Genomic DNA, 20,994 nt, shown 5'->3' on the forward strand with positions numbered 1-20,994 from the left:
TTAGAGAATTATGAAATTTATAAATTAAAAACTTCTCTTAATGATCTATAGAAGAAAATGTGAATTAAAAAAAAACCCTAAAACCAGGTGAGGATATTATTCCTCTTTGAGAATACATTAGTAGTCTGGAGAGCACAAAAGCTCTGGTATTCTCAGGCAGTCACTTCATGACAGAAGCCCCTCCCGTGGGCTGTGACCACTGGGCACTCCCAGTGTCACTGCTGTGAGGGGAGACAGGATGGGCTGAGGTGACTCTCTGGTGTTTGCTCCTGCACCAGGAGGAATCTGAGCACAAGGGGCTGGAGGCAGAGCGAGGAGGAGGAGGAGGAGGAGGAGGAGGGTGGAAGAATGGATCATCTGGGTGTTCCAGCACAACTCCATTGTAGGACTTGCACTGAAAAGGGAAGCAGTGAGGTGCATCACGTGTCTTTGGGGTGTGGCACAAGGGTAAACTGAAATTTTTTTAGGTTAGCCAGCATTATCTCCATATGATATTTATTTAATGTGCAAATTAATTCGATAAAACATTATGGGGAAAAAATAATCTTTAGAAATACCTGTTCCAGTTCAGAATTCTCAAATTTAATGGGAATTCTAATTTTTTTGCATAAAATTAATCACCTTTCCAATTTCTATCAGTAATTGTCTTACTATGCAACAAAGCACTGTTTTAACTTTTGTTTCATTTTTTCAGTGTTTACTCACTAAACATTCCTTTTTTTCCCTTGGAATATTAAGTGAAATAGTATGAAAGATTTTACCTCCTTCACTAGAATTTTCAAATTATTTTCCTATTAATTTACCAGTGATTTTATGGGTACCAAAAATGGGCAATTTTCCAAGGCTGATACAAGTGAGCCTTTCAAAAGGGCTTTGTCTAATCATGCGCTGTGCAATCACATATTTAAAGTGTTTACTAGCATGAGAAATAGAAGACTATTCTACAGCATTCATTGCATTAATCTTAGTGTGTGAGAAGTAGAACTGATTGAAAATAAAGATCTTTGTTTACTTTCAGGGGGAAAAAAAAGTTAATTATTATTTATTACAAAAGCAAAACTAGTTAAATTGTCTTAGGTAAGATGAAAACTGGGGTTTTATGGAAGATATCTCCCAGCAAGTTATTCAGTGTGGATTAAAGTAATTGTATTTTTTAAGGCATTAGTGTGTGCTGGAGTAAGAATTTTTATGGCAGCACTATAAGCACAACGAAGTCAGCATAATGAGTTATGTGGTGCCAACATCCTGAACATTATCACAAGGATTTCTAAGGAGAAGAATTAACATAAAGGATATACAATTCATGTCTTCTGGAGGGTCTCTCATTTCTGCATTGGGCCTCAAGGAAATTCAAAACAGAAATGAAAGTCAAAGCTGCAACTACTTTCATACTGCCAGTGCAGGGTTCATACATATTTCATGGCAGCTGCATGGGCGGGGAGATCATCGTTTTTATTGGGATGCCAGAGCTAAGTCTTAGGATTTTACTATTCATGTCAAGCACTGTGTACTTTGTAGGAACACAGCCTGTGGGGTTTTTGTTTGTATTTAACCATTGGTGTAAAAAGGAAAAACAACAAGGGGATATTTCCTGTGTGTTCACTATACTGGCAACCTTGGTGTCTTCTGGATTGTTTTAAATTAATTTTCATTTAGTCTCATTCCATTCTCAGTTACTACATAGCAATGCAGCTTTCTGAGTTTTTACAATATCCAAATGGGATAAGATTATTCGTATATGACAGGTTTAATTATCTGAGAGAGTGATAAAGACTTAGTAAATGTAAATAATTGCTGCAGTACCAATTAGCCTACCCACAGGTAATACTTGTACTAAATCTTGTAATGGCACCATTCAATTTTTAACCAGAACATACAGCACATTCTACATGCATCAGTATTGCAAATTTTAAGGTATTTGTTGAAGAGCATTATCAATTGCCAACAGAAAAATGAAACAAGTTACATTGGACAAGAGCCCTTGTACGTGCCAGATGCAGGTGTTCGTTCCACTGAGCTGTCCTCAGTGGAAAGGCTACTTGATTACTGTCTACATGAGATGTATTCCGTAAGGGAAGTAAATGACTGGAAATCAGGAAAAGCCAACACTTGACGATTTCGATTTCTGGCTTTAACAGAGAAGATTTTGATCTTTCATTTACACTGTGGCCATCCCAAGTTGTTCTCAGAGTTCAGAAATGCTGAATTGTATTCTGATAGCCCTGCAACCTCGGTTCATCCTTGTTGTTCTGATCAAGGCATGATCAGACAATGCTTCAGGTTCACATTATTTTATACGATACTGCTTGTTTTTAATGTACCTTACATAGAATGAGTCATTAAAACTGAAAAGTAATTTTTAAAATAAATGGGTAAAGTAGTCTCTGTCATCCAAAATGGGGTTTTCCTCTCTCTGGGCGCGCAACATTTTGTGAAATCCTTGTCTTCTGGAAAAAAAATTCCTTTTTTTCCATGAAATAGCCTTTCTGTAGTGGATTTGCAGTTACTTGATGTGTCTGAAATAAGTTAACTAATGAGAGGAAGTTCAGTCTGATGTGCAATTTCACAAAATTGCAGTATAGTCACTTTAAAAAAAAGTTTTCTATTTCCTTAATGTACCTTTTGTTCATATTACTTTTAATTATGTTCTATATTTATCTGGCCTATTTGAACAGGATCCAGAGCTGGTACGGAACATCTGTCGCTGGGTTAGACAAGCTGTTCACATTCCTTTCTTTGCCAAACTGACCCCAAATGTCACTGATATTGTGAAAATTGGAGTGGCTGCGCGGGAAGGTGAGTGACTCCAGTGCACAAGTTGTGCAGATTACTAATTTGCTGGATGAGGTAAGATAGGAATGTTGCAGGAATAACAGATAACAACAGAAACTAATATGAAAATATTTTGTTTGATGTATTAGAATAAGCAGAGTAATCAAAAGTTTCCTAATTTTGGCCATGCATCTAGAACAGAGCAATATTTGAAGAGAACCATGTTAGACTGTGAACAATAAATTGTATATGTTTTTGTGTGTTTCCCTAAATGCTCCTATTTCTGTCATATTTATATGTTTACCAGACACCTGTAAATCCCCCTATTCCCATATTTAGTAGTGAAAATGATGTGTGTGTTCTGAGAAAACAAAAATACACCATTTGAAGTTATATATTTTTTCTTCCTTAGAGCTTAAAGTACAACATGGCAGCGAATAAGTTTGCAAGTAGGTGTCCATCACTTAGAACCATGGTAATTGTTTCTTTGTCACATTGCTTCTTTTGTCTTGCTGCACAGAAGCTTGGAGGAGGTGGCCACTGTGTTGGGGTACCTTTGGGTGTTGAGCAACCACTGTAGCAGGTTCTGTCCCACACAGCTGAAGGGCAGAGATCTGCCTGTCAGCCCCAGTGTTTGCACATGCTGTCTTATAGCCCTTACAGCTCTTTCAGCTGATGCAGCCTGCCCTGAAGCTAGTGCTAGATTTATTAGCCCAGGATCGGTCATAAGGACCTTTCTGTGTATCCCCTTGCAGTTTGTTGCTTTTGCTCACCAGCTGTTTATTTGAATTTCTAGTTATTTCAGACTTTCACAGGTTTTCTGTTGTATTTTATCCTCTCTTGTTCATATACACATGATTTAACATAAAGTGACTGACCTTTTCTTTCACAGGTGGCGCAGATGGGGTTACAGCCACCAACACTGTGTCAGGACTGATGGGACTGAATGCAGACAGCACACCTTGGCCAGCAGTTGGTCGAGGACTGAGGACCACATATGGTGGCATGTCAGGTAGGTGTTGCCCTTTTTGATGCATGGTACTTCCTTAGAGGCTTTCGAAACATCAGGAGGTCCTTGTAGTGGACTAGAATATCATGTCTGCAGTCTCACCGAGTCCTTAAAGCTCACTGCTGGTCAATGTTTCTAAGTCATGACAGATGGAACAGATTAAGTGTGAAGGCTCTTGGGTTGCCCTTTACTTAATGGTAAAGCACTGCATCAGAATACTGCAATAGGGTCACTGGAGAGGGAAGGAAATCTCTTCCCTCGTGACCCTCTGTTTTCCTCAAATTTTTCATCCTGTCACAATTGTCAGGCCCCACGGTAGACAGAGGCTAATGAAAGGGCATCGCAGGGGGAAATATCAACAATCCAAATGCAGTGTATGTTTCATAGCCTGATCTCCAGCCTTCCTCCCTCCTTCCCACTAAGTGCACCTTTTCCAGGAAGGTTACTTCCTCCTCTTCTCACTGTGGTAAAAATGATAGACAGTATGAGGCAAATATATGCATATTTTTTAACCTATTACTCAAGATATACAAGAATATCTTGTGTAGGCCATATTTGCAAGTCCTGCTTCACAGTTTAGTTTTCAAACCAGTAGCAAAACTTTTACACTCCAGTCCAGTGCTGGTACACACTAATGTATTAATCTATTGACCCTGTGTACTCTGTTGCTGTGACAACACAAACTTGGCCCTGCAAAGACAATACTATGAGCTTCTTGACTTCACTGGTATGGACATTTGTCTCCTTTGTGATAGAGGTAGTAGTAAATATACATAAAAGTAATAGCATCCTCCTGATTGAGTCAAATGTTATTCTATTGGGCCGGCCTCCTACCTCACACCAAAAACATAATCAGAGGAGACCAGACAGGCAAAAATATTTTTTGTGACCAGTGTTATTCTTAGAGAACCATTGGAAATGTAGCAAAAGATGACTTTTAAACAAACTTTAATTCAGATGAGTGTATTCAGTGGCGAATTGCATTCTTGCCTCAGATAATTACACAGTATTTGGAATTTTTTAGAGAACGCTGAAAAATAAGAAAGTGATAACAATCAGAAAAAATCTTTATGCCCATCGCATAATGATTATTTCACAGTGACAGTCCAATAAGATGTTATATTTTAATATTATGCAAAATGGGAGGAAGAGGGGAACAAGAAGAGAACAGCTACAGCCCATTTCAATTTCTCTAGCCTGCCATGTTGACAGGAAAAGAATAAAGGAGGTCACAGTGGGTGCTGTGCATTAAAAATTAATAAAAGAACTATTGCGGTAGTATTTTATATAAGTAACACCATTCACATTTTCTCATTTAAGTTGCAATTTCTGAATATTCCCTCCTACCATAAGTCTGCCTAATAAAATCTGTAAAATGGCTGCATTATGAGAAGTGTGTCTCTTATGTCACAAATTTGAAACATGTATGTGGCGTAAATTACAGTGGCACCTGCATGCCCAGCTGTGAGGATGTACCAGAACTTCTGTGGTTTACAATACTAAATGGACCTGAGGAAAAGTTCTTTCTTTATTTTATTTATATGTGTGTGTGTGTGTGTATGTGTGTAAGTATAATTTTTTTTTCCCTGAAGTTTTACATGTATCAGAGGGGAGAGAAAATTACGTTTTAGGACGCACCATTACCTATGATGCAAATCTGCTTATTTAAAAAATATGTAAAACACTGAAGTGCTGTCAATTTATTATGTTTTGAAAGAGCAAAATGTAACAGACCAATATATAAACATTTCTTTGTGATAGTTGGCATTACTGGGTCCCAATCCCACAACTCCTTACACAAAAGAAAGCCACAGAGCCAATAAAGTCAATAGCTCGGCAGCATGTTGCACTACTTTCTGCTCAGCAGTCAGGTATAGCAGTATACAAATTTCCAAAAGCAGGAAAGCAATTTTAAACCAGGAGAGCTAGCATGCTTACAAGAAGACAAAAAGTGGGAGAACATGTCATCTTGTCAGAGCAAGGGGCAGGGTGGCCGTACTTCTGTTCCCGGCTGTGCCGCGGCGCAGACGTGTGGCCTGCAGCCAGACACTTGACCTTTCCGTGCTTTATTTCTCCTGTCTGTGGAATGGCAGGAACACCACTTACATGCCTACAAGCTTGGTGGGAAGTGCTCTATGGCATGAAAGTCGCTCACAGTGTAACATATTGGTTTCTATTTTGATGTGTGTAAACTTCTTGTTTTATTTTATTATCTGATAGAGTCAGTAAGTTTTTGTTGTTTTTTTCCAAATAATTCCTCTCAAGAGAGAATTAATTTTTGAAGTGAAAGACAGCACTATTATAGAAGCAATAAGTCTGCTTCATTTTCGGTGTGTTTTCCCAAAGCACAGCTGGTTCATTGTTCTGTCGTGCACAAACCTAGGGCAGATAACAGCGAACAGCCAAGCTGGATCAGGCTTTCTGGATTTTTCCATGTGTGTAAATTCTGGACTGGCAGTGATGCTCACATGGCACAGAGGTACAGTGAGTGAGGCAGGAGTCCCTGTCCTGTAGGGTGCCACACTCAGGGTGCTGTGTGACCGTGGGTGGGGTGGGAGCTGGCCCCAGCCCTGTGGTGGTCTCAGCACAGGGTCCCCTTAGGTGTCCTGGTGAGGTCTGAAATGCACTTTGACTCAACACTGGTGACCCTCAGCATTATCCAGCCCCTGTGTCTGCCTGCTGGCCCTGGCAGCGACCAGGGCATGGGACGAGAAGTTGGTCCAGTAAAGGACTGAGGTTCTCCAGGGATTTATAAATGCACTGTGTCCACAGTTCGTTAGGGCAGTGCAGGTTGCCTTCTCCAGGTGGATGCAAACTCCCTCCTCTGAGTTTGATGAAGGTTTCCAACAAAGAGCAAGTAACTAAGATGTGTTAGTGACCTGGCCTAGGAGCTGCCCAGAATTTTGACTGGCAGACTTCCCTGTCCTCCAGTGTTCAAAAGTGTGCTCCTACGTGGCCATCCATATACTGAAAAAATATTTTCTACATAACATTTCCCCTTGGCCTCCTCATCCCTTCTGTTCTTGTCTGCCTCATGCAGAAGCAGCTATATGCAGGAGGTTCATTCTTCATTTTTCTAGATGAGAGACATTGAAACAGGATGGTTCTTTTTTTTATATAATTCCTTTTAATTTACTAAAGGACAGGTAGTTTCCTATGATTTATCTAACATACACAAAAATAATAATAAAAAACAAGTTTATTAACATCATTACCAAATCCTGAGATGTGTTGAGAACAGATTTTTGTCTCTGGTTTTTTTTAAACATTTTTGAAACAATCTTTCAAAGAAGAAGAGACTTAATGGGATTACTTTGAAACCCCCATTTAGTTTTGAGTTGTCACAGTGAGTGTTTTCTTGCCAGCCAGTGCTCAGGCAGTGACCTTCCTGTTTTGATCTAATCTGATCAGCTGAAAATTGCTAAGCTGCAAGAGGCATCACTGTTTCCTCCTTCCTACCCTCCTGTTTCTTGGGTGGTTTTGACAGGGAAGGATCCCAGTATCCCAGGTGGATGTGTGACTACCAGACTGTAGGATTAGTCTCTCTCTTCTCCACTTCCCTGCAAATATTGAATTATTAATACAAAGTGAAACAGCTCTCACAGGATACACACTCACACTAACACAGCCTGCTGACCTGCTCATGAGCCTTACTTGGGAGAGCCAGGTTTAAATCCCAAGTGTGAGCCCAGGTTATAGCTGGGCCCCCTGGATTCCAAGTTTACCCTCCAAATATTGAGCACTATAGAATCTCATAGGTTTTTCTTCTTCTTTCTCCTCTATCCTGGTGACAAAAAAAATATGTTCAGGGAAAATTTCACTTTAATTTTGATAAATTTCTGTTTTCTAAAGAAAATTAATTTCCAATTTGCACTGTGGAGCATCGGATGAGTCCGAAGGCTATGGTAGCCCTGCAGATTTTTGTGGCCCTGTTATATGAGAGGACATTGTGCTTAGAGGATCCCCCAGTCTTCATCCATTTTTTAAAATAAATTTATAGGAACTGCCCATTACTCAAAAAGTGTAAGTGTCCTAATGAATTCTACAAAATATGGTTAAGGAAGTAAGCCCTTATGATGAAAGAAAAATATTTAAATTAAGATACAGTTTTTCAAGCTGTATAACTGTCATATGTGCTTGCAGCATTAGAGACAGTTTGATTTCCATTAAGAAGCTTTTAGAATGGATCTAGCAGTATTTGTATAGTTTAAGAATGTAGAATACATGAGATTTTATCCTGAGTTGTTCTTATACATGGGCAGAGTATTTGCAGGGTATTTGTTTTTTGAAAGGAGGCTAATGGTGGGGTTTTTATCCTCACAAAGAATAAGGACCTCTGGCTCTGAAAGAGATGTTTTAGTTTGTATAAGTATAAATTATTTTAAAAATGCTTATTCTGGTATTTTATAGATACCAGAAAAAGATGCCAGGTTTCTCAGAGAAATGTTAATATACTGTCAGCAGCTGCAAGCTTCCCTAAGATTTCTTTCCTTGAAATGTATTTTAAAATTAAAAAAAAAAAAAGTTTTTTCCCATGAGCTTTCACACTGTGCCTCCAGATTCCAGATGCGTTTTGTAAAACACATCACATTGCAGCACAATAGGATATCTATTGCAGGCAAAATAGAGCAGAGCTTCTGTTTGAATTTCCATGGTTTTTTGTTCTTTGTCATCTGTTTGTTTCTTTGTTTTTGTCTGGAAGCCAAATCCTTAGGGGATAAATTTATAAAACCATACACTGGACTTAGCAAAAACTTAGGTTAAAAGCAAATCTCTCTATGGTGCGCTCACTATGTATTCTTTTAATGCTTTGTTTCAGAAATATTGCAGTATTTTACAGTAGCAGTTCAAATACCTCATGTCTGTGTGCTGTTATTGCTTTGTCCATTTATTGTATACCGTAGTACTTTGGCATTATTTGCACAAATGTATGGGACAGCATCTGCTAGTACATGAGCTTGTTTTCCAGAAAAGGAGAGATTCAGGAAGCTGTGTGTTATAACTCCATAGCTGCCCACAAGGGGTATCAGAAGGAGGATACCTGGGTGGCAGATTCACTCATTAAATGCAGGAATGTATAATTGTTGGAAACCAGCAGAGGCAGTTAATTTTAGTTACTTTTTGAAGTTAGTAGAGCTGTCTGTTTTTACAAAAAAACACTGTCCAACAGCAATTGTGACATTCAAGGGAATGTTTTTCAGGAGTTAATAAATTAAAATATATATTGACATTATTAATTGAGGCATATATTCTAATCTGAAATGTACGAATTATATTGAAAGAGAAAAAAGTTGAAGTTATAGTAATAAGGGCTGCCTTTTAATTTTAATTCAATGACACATCATTAAAAGAAAAGTGAAAAAACCAGCCAAGAGCATTCACTTTACTCATCACAGTTCTGTCAGTGACAGTGCAGTGTGGATTTTGGTCAATAGAAATGAATGAAAAGCTGCCTATCACTGGAAACAAAACAAAATGTATGTATGCATAGGCACTTCTGTTTAGTATAAATATTTACCAAGAGTTAAAGACTATTTACATTAACATATATTTATAAAACAGTGTGGAAAGGGGTGAAAAACAAATATATGCAGTAGTACAATTTTAATTTTGTTTTATTATTCCTGTTCAATGTAGCTCAGCCATTAAAAGCCCTTATTTGCATATATTATGTCAGGATTCACAAAGAGTCCTCTGTTTTCTGTCGTGTCCTTGCAGCAGTCTGATTTCTCTTAGTGTGCTGCCGTCACTGGTCTGTGCAGGAGAGATCAGAGCCCTAATAATAGATTTTTGACAGGGAGCTCGCCTGCTACCTGCCCTACACAAATCCTCACTGTTCATGTTTGCTTCATGGCAACAAAGCAGACAGAAGGAAAATGCCAAGTGCTGAGTTTGAGGTACAGCCCTGCCATAGCTTGACATTTCAGCAGAACAGCAGTTTATGAGATGCATAATTTTTCATCTGGGACTCAGCTGCCATTTTCATAGAGGCTTGCAGCTCATCGACTGACTGCAAGTAGGGCAAAGGTTTACAGCATAGATCAAGGTCTACATCCTTCCTATAGCTATTTAAAAATAAGTATTATTCTCTAGATAAGGTCAGAGAACTAAGCATATTTTTTCAATTTTTAATATTTTCTAGCCGATTTCATTCCCACAAAGAAAACACTTTACACTTTTAGCACAGGTGCCATTTGTAGTTGATTAAAAACGATCATAATTGATTTCATTCACCAAATGATTAAATGAGTCCTAGAGAAAGAATGAAGGAGGAGTCTTTAACAGAGCATATGAACAAAGCTGTGTTTTCTCCTCCTCTTACTTTGAAAAAAGCCTGTTCTGAGCTTGAAATAAATGAAAAGTCTTTACTCCTTAAGTGTAATTGGTTTGTGGTTTATTATTGTTAGAGATTGGATTTAAATTTTCACATTCATGCACATGTACTTGAGAAACAAATGCAGTGTAGGTACATGTAAGTGAGTGTTTAATTTAGAATTACACATCTCTGTGAGCTTCAGTAACAGTTCACCATGTCAGAGCCTCATACAGAACAATGGTACCATACATTGGATTAATTAAAGAAGCCTTGCAGAGAACTGAATTCTCAGTATGTCAAGATTTCAATTTTATGTTAAATATTTTCTAAAGGCCAGACCCTTAAATCTCAGGGGCTGTACCAAGCAGTGAGCTGTGAATTTAACCATAGGCTAACTGCTAATGATAAGGAAAAGAGTCCAAGTTGAGGCAGCTGTAATACAGTCATTGGATTAGGCTATCAATCACTCAGTTCCCTCAGGAACAGGCAAAGACGACAAAACAGTGAAAAGGGAAATTAGGAAGGGAGGGCATGACTAGAATGAGATTCTTCACCAAATATATCTGTTAGTTGGCTGAATCCCCCAAGCATCAGACAGGAATGTCCAGCATTGCTCTCAGACTAAAAGCCAAGTATTTGTTCCAAAGTCCTAGAAAACCATCAAATCATCATTAAATGTTGTTGTTCTGTGCAGGCTGCTAGAAATGCAATTGGCTATATTCTCCTGGTTTAATAGCCTGTAATTAGGTTAATCTCTAAACTGCTGCTGTTGAACACTCTGGATTTACTGTTTATATCAGAGCTCATATAGAATATGTACGGTTGAAATAACTTATTTCACAGTTGATTGGGGTTTTTAATAATCAGATAACTGTTAAGCTATCAAGTCTTACTCATGGCAACCAAAGGCATGTGTCAGAAAGCAATTCAGATAAAATCATAAATTCTTCTCAGACATAATATGGTAAAAATAAGAGAAAATCACTGCAGCGTAGATTGGGGGGAAAAGAGCATGGGAGAAAGAACATGAAGGTTTTTTCTGGGTGCAAGTAGATAAAATGGGAAATCTGTTCATATGATGGTATGGCTTAACATGATTAAGTAATGAGTGCTCTCATAGTTAAGATCTTGAAGACATAGTCTGATTAACAAAGAAGGAAATGAAAAGGTAGAAGAGATGTCGGAGCATTTTAAAGCAGGTTGGTGGAGCGGGGGCTTGTATTTAAACCTGGTTACAGCAGTGGGTATAGGTGAATGTACCACAGGTAAGCTGTGGCCTGATAAGGAGGTGTAAGTCAGTCAGGAACAGAAATTTTTTCCTTCTGGTAATATCAGCCAGATTGAACCCAGTGGTGGTGTCTTTGTCAGCACAAGTTGATTGCCTTTCTGTGTCTGTCAGGTCTGGGGAAAAGGTGTCTCTTTCTTGTATGGTCACCTCTTCTAATTTTAAACAATGACTCACCAAAAAAAAAACCTCTCTGAGTATTTTTGTGTCATGTCTTTTGGAGATTATTGTGTTTAAAACTGAAATATTTCTGTTGTAAGAAGATTGGTATAATTAATTTCAGAGGTCATTTAAGTATAAATACTTTTAGTATCTTAAGAATTTTTTGCTTGAAAAGTACTTGTCATTTAAGTACTTTCAGTTTATTCTAACACAGGAATGAAAATATTATCAAAAATTTCAAATGGACATTAATTAAAATAATAAACATCAAGAAAAGCTGTGGTGAAGTCTACTCCTAGGTTTGTTTGCCATTAAGTCTCAGCAGGTCTCTCAGTGTTGCTCACTTCTCTCCACAGATAGTCACAATGAAGTCAAAATTTCTTTTGACTTCAAAATGATGCTTGAATGATGTCTAGAGACTGTGATAGTACGCAGTATAACTCTCCAGCCTTTCATACAATTGAAAGGCTACTACTCACTGAAAAAATATGTCTAAACTGAGAGAACTGTGTGCCCTGTTGTCCCAGCAGCTGCTCAGTGACTGGTTGGAAGGGTCACTCTGGCTGCTGACCTTTCTCTGGTGATCATTAAGTTAGAGTTGGGCCAAGCTTTCCTCTCTCAGCGTGCAGGTGATGCACATGTACATTCTGTCATTCCAGAAGAAGTGGGTAGGCGTGTGGTTGTGGACTGGAGCGCAAAGAAGATGGTTTCAGTGGCAGCGTTCAAGTTGGCCTGTAGGTGTACAAAGCTTTGTTTGCAGTGTATGTGTATGATGCATTAAAACCTGTATACTTGTTATGAGAGTTTAGGGAGCTTCAGTATAGGAGGCTGAGGAAAGACCTGGCAAAGGAAATAGGCTCCCAGTTCATGTGATTTCATGTCAGTGTTACAAGCTCCTATTGTTGATCACGCGTGGCCCATAATGATCTTTTCTGCTGACTTGTTCCATAGCCGAAGCAACAGCAGGGTTGGTTGGTGGTACAGGTGGTACTTAAGAGTGATGAATGAGACAAGTGCCTTCTGTTGAAATTATTAACTGTACCCGTCACTCAGAGCAGAAGCTCTAATTATAATCTCCATCCCTCCCAAAGATGACCCAAAACCAAACCAAGAATCTGGTAGAGTTTGTAAACAATTTAGAGTAACAATTGTTACAGAGCAGAAGTTAAAACCCCTGAGTTTGACCTGGTGTGTCTCAAGCATGTTCATTTTTTTCAGTACCTTGCTTTGCATATTGATTTGCTCTAGTCACCAAGTGTCATATGTTGTCTGTAGAGCCCATCTTTATTCTGTGGAGGGCATGTTCTCACGTGAAGAGTAAACATGTTTTTACATTTAGGGAAAAAAAAAATTGCATCACATTTACAGATCAAAATATTAGCTAACAAATAATAGAAAAATGACTTCTTATTTAACATTTACTAGTCTGGAGCTTCTTCCCATTCTTCTTTCTCTCTGTGGGACAGCTGTGCTTGCAGAATAAGCTGACTTACTACTGTCTTCTCTCATCACTGTGGGGATCCTGGCACTGCCGACAGAACACCCCAACTCTCTATTGTGTGCGAGCTCCTCCCTCTGGATCAGTAGCCTGGGTTGCCTCCACAGCTTACTCATCTCTGTGAGGATGTTGAGGCTCTCACCATTCCCAGCACCTACAAAGTGCTTGATTGATGTGTTTTAGAAATGGGACACAAAGTGTCTTGAAGAGAAGGTTTCACAGTTACCTGAATATGTGCTTGCTATGATTAATCCTGTTGCAGGATATTTTGACAATCAGATATGGAGGTTTAGGGAAAAAAAAAAAAAAAAAAAAAAGAAATTATCCTTGGAACAAGTTTAAACCTAAGGCATTGGTTTACACCAATCAGCGCCAGAAGGATGTACTTAACATCATTACTGCTGCTGTTCTGCTTCTATGTAGCCTTGGAAAGTTGTACCACTGGTTAGCAATGAGTTATTATGAATTCGCCAGGGAATGCATCTTTATTCACCTAAATCCTGCTAACATTCTGTATTTTTTAGTATCTTACTTGAATAGGGAATAAATCCTAGTGCCAACTTCACACATGAAATACAGAAGACAAAATAGAGCAGATTTGTTTAATTGGGTAGACCCTAGATTTGTATTTCACTGGGCATCACATCATCCCTAGTGAATGCATGCCAGAAGCATTTGTAGATGTATTTCACAACCATTAGGACATTTTTTTTTACCTTTCAAAAGAATGCATCTAGTATATAGCAGTCAGCTAGGGAATCTGCATTTTAATGTGCTTTTTCATGCAAGCACCTCGTTGTATACAATGAGCTGTAGAAATGTCCTACTCACACACAGGATATACAAACATATCCTACAAAATCTCTTAGGGAACCTGCTGTAGGAATTCAGTTTTCCAGTTTATGATCAATTTACAGTTTCTACATTGCTGGGTGATTGAAATTGTCTTGCCTATTAACATGCACTGTGTAACCATCTTCCCTAAGTTCCGTTTGAATCCCAGAAGACACTCGTAGTCAGGGATTGAGCCACTGTTATTTGGGTTAAGTGAGAGCAGAGGGAGAACTGTTGAGCACAATGTCCCACTGTTTCAGAATAGGAAATCCATTGCAGATGCATAGAGAGGGTGCTTTTAATGGCATGAGGGCTGTCTGTAGAATGTGTGGTACCACACCTGACTCAGCACCAAGGTAAGGCTGGTACTGTGAAGAACTTTGTTTCAGGCTGCTCAAAATGAGGAGAAAGCTGTGTGGTTTTGGCAGGTAGGCATGCCAGTGAAGACATAGCTAACTGTGTTAGAGTTGTGTCTGTCCATTCCCAAATGTTTCGTGACCCTATTGAGTAACCTGTTGTTTTTTAAAAGAATGTATGCTTACTCCAGTCTGTATTTTGATTGGGCTGAGCTTACCTTACTCCCATCAGGTATCACTCTACTTACACTGGCAAGGCCAAGTCAGGTGCTCGCCTATTTGAATACCCCAGAATTGGCAGTGTTTTCACCAATTTTTGGATATATATGCCTGCTCAAGAGCTGCTTAGCTTTGGATAGTGAGTACTCAGAGAAATCTTCTCATTCTAGGCCCTGATAAATTTTGTGCACTTGCAGAGAAGGTACTGCCAAACAATACTTAAAACAATCTGTTCTTTTTTTATATATAAATGGAGAAGTTTCTTCAGAACTTACTGAAGGTGGGATTTGAAGAATTCAGACCTCCAAGGAAGAACTGGTGGCAACTTACTTTCCTCAAGAAATATTAGGAAAAAGTCTACTGTGTGGTACATTCTGATTTATTGGTATAACGGAGAGATTGTTTGCATCTTTGTTGTTTATAAAAACACACTAGAGGATCAGTTCTTGGCAGGTATCCAGAGAGGAGGTAAACCCTGCCAGATGTAGGGAAGTCTTGCTCCATCTTGGTGTGGGGAATTTTAGTATGGATTTCCCTTCTGTGTGGGGCTGCCATACAGATTTCTTTCCAATGTGTTTGTTTTTCTTTTGTTTCAGGCTTAGTGTTTTACAGCTCTGAGGGCATCCCTAGCTTACCGTTAGAGTCAGATAGTGCAAAAGGGTCCTAAAAAAAACCTGTCACTCTTAGTCTCTTTTCCAAACTTGGGCTTTTCCAGGGCTCTCTCCACTGTCCTTTGCTATTTCTGTTTCTCATAGATGAGATGCACTGAGCCAAAGGTTAGCGCAGAAGGCAGACAGCAGTGGTGCTCTCTTTTGCCTTTGCTACCTGCATTGCCTTCCTGAGATGCACTCCACGATGAGTCTGTGTCTGAGAGCCCTCTGGGGCTGTCCCAGGGCAGCCAAGCTCAGATAATACAGCAGATGTCAGCAGAGGTGCTAACCAAGTACAGCTGAGGGTTATCCCCTAAATGTCAGGCACTTCACCAGGAGACTCTTAGGCTTCCCCCTCATACCTGTGAGGAGTCAGGCATTCTCAGAGGTGGCTTCCTTTCTAGCTCTGTTGACGCATCAGAAATCTGAGGTTAGTATATTCCTTACATATTAGTACATGTACTGCTGTCAAATGCCTAAGATAGTGTGTCCCTACATTTTGTGGTGAAATTCCAGTGATTAGGCAAGTAAATGAGGCAGGGTTTACTGGTGCAGCTTAGATTTCTCTTTTTGAAAACACAGGTGTATGTTATTTTATCCCAGTCCATTTTCTAAACTGATGTTACAGGAGAAAGTGATATTTTTAAGCTTGACATTAAAATATCTTCCAATTAGTTAATGTAAGCATCTGGTGTTTTTATATATTTTAAAAAGCCCTAATAACAGCACTGCAGTTCCTTAACACTATTTCCCACATTCTTGTTACAGTAGGTATATGAGACACATCTTCTGGTTTAAAAAGCTCAAAACAAATTTCAACAATTTAATCTCCGTGTTAGAAAAAGGATCACAGCAGCTGCTATAGTATTTTGTATTCATGCTAGTTTTTGTAAAGATTCGTGGCATGCTCCCTGGGAGCTAAATATTGACAAGCATGCTCTGGCAAGCAAGATCAAGCTTGGTGAGTTAGAACAGCTCAAGTCTCTGCATTGACACTGTAACCCAAGTCTGGAAACTATTATCCTACACCATTCATTCTGGCTTTATAGGTGATACTGTCCACTTGAATTAGGGATTTCTGCTGTATTGTTAATACTGTAACTGTGGATTCATATTTGATTTAGGACCACAGTACTTGCAAGATTGGCTGTACCTTGGTGTTTGATGACATCTTCAGTAGTGTATTGTGTATAGAATCACAAAAGACAGCATAAAACCTACATGATTTCAAACCTACAAACCAGAAGTAAACATTGAGTATAAAATAATTTTAAAATCACATTTATCTTTTAAACTATAGAACACACCATGTTCTAAAACTGTGATTTTATGAAAGTCATTGATCAAAAGTGAAATTTGGACATGTATTCATTATGGGAAGTAATTTAGGAGATTAATTTTTTTGTGTGTTCTATAGGTAAAAAGAAAAATCCACTTTTTTACTAATTGTAAGATCACTGTGTTTGTAATGCTTGTAGTTTACTTTTTGAATTTCTGAGTAAAGAACTTAAGCCCATTTGGGCTTCTAGTAAACTTGGCATATACATTAAATTGATTACCAGATGCATTGTGCAACATATGGCATTGTACAGCCTTTGTGTGCTTCATAGTATTTCCTTAAATTACCATCATTTGTTTTAATTCCAAAAATGCACTTGTCTCTGCTTTCTAGTGCTTTGGACTTAAATGCAGGCTTTCCAGTGCTGAACAGATGTGTTAGAGTTTCACATGGAACATTTATGCTTTTGTGAGTCTTCCTCTTTGAGTTTTCCACACAGTGTTATGTCAGTGATAGCTCATGCAAATGGGGTATCTTCATTTTGGTATGTACGTTGGCTGCCTACAATAACCTTCAGAATTCCTAAGAATTCTACATGACCAAGAAAAACAAGGAAGCAACACAGTTTTGCCCGAAGATACTGCCCCCAAAGTGAATCAGATATGTTTTCTTTTAGGTTAGAGAAAAACAGGAAGGAAGGAGAACATAATTCCTTTGTGGGTGACAGCAACAATCAACTACAGTCCCGAATGCTTATGTGAACCCCGGTATTTCCATGCTTGAGGCTGTGGTGTGAACAGGCAGAACATTTCATCCATGAAAACACACAGAATAAGGCGCTTTGCACATTTGTATGTAATTTGCTTCCGAGAGGAGACTGCTTGAGCTGATTTACAAGCATACTTCTAAAACGTTATCCTTTAAATTACAAACAGTTTTAGAGAAAAGGGTAAGAGGACATTCTGGGACAAGGGATTTGTGACCAGGAGGGCCGACTGCTGCCTCTTCTGCTCAGGTGGAATTACTCTATACAGATTGCCAGGCCTCCCCTTGCTGTCTTTTTCTTCTGGGAGAGAAAAATATTATATTTTTGTATAGCATTTGGATATCCTTTCCTAGAAGGCACTGTGTAAGTGCCAGATACTGCTGGTGTGTGTTTAGCAGTAGCAGTGTGTGTTCTGATCAGTATTTTAAAATGAACAAACACTTTGTGGGCCCCTGGCTTTCTGTTAATTGGCCTTTACTTTGATCACTGAAGACCAACAAATGCAGCTTACGAGTTGTGTTGCTACCATTTTTCTTCAGTGGAAGCTGAGGGGATGAGTAACTACATCAATTAAGTCCCTTACTCACCCTCTGAGCTGCCCTCATTGGATAATTAAAGTGATCTGACAGAGCAATACACTAAATTCCCTTGCACCCCCTTCTGTTGCTCTGAATACATCAAACAAATGAATATTTAGGCCTATTAATGCTGTTATTTTTCATTAATGCAGAAAGCAGAGTTATGATACGGATATATAATTTCTTCTTGAACTCAGCACTGAGTTGTGTGACTGGTCACAAGCAGGACTGATATAACCATGTTTTAATTACCAGCCCTCAGTAATATATCCAGAGCTAGTAAAGGCCTCTGCAAATAGGGTTTGGGCTTCCTTTATGCCACAAATAGTTTACACAGCATGGACAAGCAATTATTTTGCTTTCCATTAAGGGACTGTACATTCTTCAGCTTTCTGTACATTCTCAGCTAAAGAAATGGCATGAAATTTCCTATAATTGTGAAGGTTATTGAAAAGAAGAAAAAGAAAACAAAATTTAAAATTGTCGTCCATGCGCATCTAAGGCCTCAGCTAAAGCCACGGTATCAACTGTCAGTTGGAGGGGGGGTCTTTTTCATTCGTGGAAAACTAAGGGTTGTCCTGTAAATTTCATTTTAAAAAAGATCACAGAATCACGGTATATGCTGAGTTGGAAAGGACCCTCAAGGATCATCAAGTCCAACTCCTGTCCCTGCACAGCACCATCCCCAACAGTCACACCGTGTGCCTGAGAGCGCTGTCCAAACGCTTCTTGACCTCTGCCAGGCAGGTGCTGTGACCATTGCCATGGGGAGCCTGTTCCAGTGCCCAAACACCCTCTGGGGGAAGAGCCTTTTTTTTAGTATCTACTCTAAAAATAATTTGAAGTGTAAGGAACTAAATATTTAGAAACTTATGTACCTAGTTATGAAACCATAATAGGAAAGCGCTCTTGTGTAATGAGCACGGTATGTCTGTCATACGGTGTTTTAATGTCTACAGTAGTTATTAGCTGAATATTTCCATTATTACCATTCTGTGAGCAACTGCCATTCTTGAAACTGATTGATGTTTATGAATAAAGCTCTCTTATTATGTGTTACCAACTTCTGAGGACCAATCTTGAAACCTACAGTGCCTTCAAAGGGGTGATGATACCTGCTCTTTCTGGAACTAATCACATCTGAAGAAAGTGAAAGGGTGAAAACATTGTGGGTTTTTTCTGGAAAACTTTAATTGCATTGTAGATTATTCTGCTACAAAATGGTTGTAGTGTTTTATCTGACAAAAGTGACATGGGGAGAAAATAATTTTACAGGAAGAGAGGTGTTTGAATATAGGCACCTAGCACTGTGAAATGGCTTGGCTCGAGGCAGTGAATTTATTTGTGAGTTGGTGAAACTGTGGTCTCAATTTTTCGTTGTCTGGGTGCAAAACAGTCTTCTTATAGGGCATGCTGGTTGCAAAGTCTTCAATGACCTTTCGTTAGTTTGTTTTGTGGGTTTGTGCTCTGTCCATTCTGGCCAACAGATCTGCAATTTCAGGGAAGAAAAAGTACAAGAAAAAGAAAAGAGAATGCCCCTCCAAGTGTTTATCTTCTTAAGGCCACACTGTCTTGCTGGGGCCTAGACAGTCTCTAGTCATGCTTTTAAAGTTTTTCAAAGCAGGAAAGCTGTAAGAAAACATTACAGGCAAGTTAGTGGTAAATATTGCTCGGAGAGAAGTCGAGGTTTGTGGAGGTTTTGTGCATGTTTTGTGCATTATTTAAATTTCTTCATCCTCATCCTGCCTCTGTCCCTTAGAGACAGACCTATAAAGGCATAGTGCCCTCTGGCTCCAGCAGGAGCTACCAGAAAATGGGAGCTTCTTGTGCTTTCCTCCCAATATAAAGCAGAGAAAGAAACTGATGCTGGCTTAACACTGGCCTATAATGTAATGTCTGAGCTCAGCTTGTGGGAGTGAGTTCAGCTGCTGACACTAATCTAAATGCACCAACAGGAAGCTCCCAATGACTATATTTGTACTTTAGAGACCACCTAATGGTGGAAAATTGCTGCTCCAAAGACCCTTCAGGTTCTGCATTAAAATGAATAAGGCAAGTCTTGAGCTGAAGAATCCTCCCAGTAAACTGTTTTCAGCAGGTAGAGTGAGAACCCAGATGTTCTCTAACTCATAATTTGATCACCGAATTATAACTGGTGCTCCAAAAATCACTTCCCATCCAGCCCTCAGTATGAACAGCTCTAGGTTTTGCTCTTGATCACATAAATCTTTGTCTGCCTGGATGCTTTTGTGTCAAAGTCAGAAACAGCAAAGGGAAATTCTCAAAACCCCCCATGCTTCGCTTCTTTTCCCAACCCTACCCTGGTAGCGGCAGCCTGCTTCCCAAATATCTCAAAAGACTCTGGTATGGCCCTTCTTTCCAAACAATGACGTAGCCCACTGGCTTACAGACACATGCAGATCCCCACGAACAGTCAAGGTAGGAAGTTTCCATTTATTGCTGGGAGGAAAAAAAGTGTCAAGTAACTTCCTACTCATCCTATGGCAAGCAGAGTAGGGCTGTGTGCTTCAGCTACCTTAGGTATAGCTATCAGTTCTCCTACTCTTGGTTGTGTGAGTCTTGAGAAATGGGAAGTGTTGAAATAAATGGCTATGATACACATAGTGTTGAAATAAACATTTATTTTAACACATTGTATGTGATGAGCCATTTATTTTAACACTTTTCAGTAGAAGTGTTGAAATAACAGGTTTTATCAGGGGACGTGTCATCCACTGTTTTATGTATATGTGAATATGGAAATACATCTACTGAGTGTGCATATATATTTATATATACTCACACGGATTATATGGATATGTAATAATAATAATATGGTAGATGTGTATGTAGACACTAATGCACAGGCAAATACAGTGTTTTCTACTCAGAGTCTTTTGTTTTGCAAAAATTTGTGCCATTGTATTTTTAATATATCTATGTATCTATAAATGGATCTAAATATATTGGTACATAAAATTGTTTATTACTAGGTAACAGCAACTGGATGAGATAGATAAAATAGAGGGATAGACAAAATAAGATAGATAAACCTCAAAATAGGACAATGATGAACTTGAGTTATGTAAAGCGAGGAAGAAATACTTTATCTGAGCTTTCTAGTTATCTAGACCTCGTTTCTTTAGTTTGCTGTAATTCCTGAAGTTCTGCTTCCCTTTCTGTGATGGACTTCCTGGACAAGTGGTTATTAAACAGCACAAAGTATGAGTCAGGTTTTGTAAATGACCTGAAAAGTTGTTGTACTGCATT

The 20,994-nt window shown here is 38.9% G+C and overlaps 1 protein-coding gene across 5 annotated transcripts in view; it reads left to right on the forward strand.

The window, feature by feature from the left end:
• Positions 1-20,994, forward strand: part of DPYD (dihydropyrimidine dehydrogenase) — a 353,872-nt gene that overhangs the window by 258,105 nt on the left and 74,773 nt on the right. For all 5 annotated transcript variants that reach the window (XM_032117755.1, XM_032117757.1, XM_032117758.1 and 2 more), the window contains 2 exons: positions 2,676-2,796; positions 3,665-3,784. In XM_032117755.1, coding sequence (XP_031973646.1) covers positions 2,676-2,796; positions 3,665-3,784 — 241 coding nt within the window. The remainder of the gene's footprint in view (positions 1-2,675; positions 2,797-3,664; positions 3,785-20,994) is intronic.

The sequence above is a fragment of the Corvus moneduloides genome, chromosome 9 (assembly GCF_009650955.1).
Source record: "Corvus moneduloides isolate bCorMon1 chromosome 9, bCorMon1.pri, whole genome shotgun sequence".
NCBI lineage: Eukaryota > Metazoa > Chordata > Aves > Passeriformes > Corvidae > Corvus > Corvus moneduloides.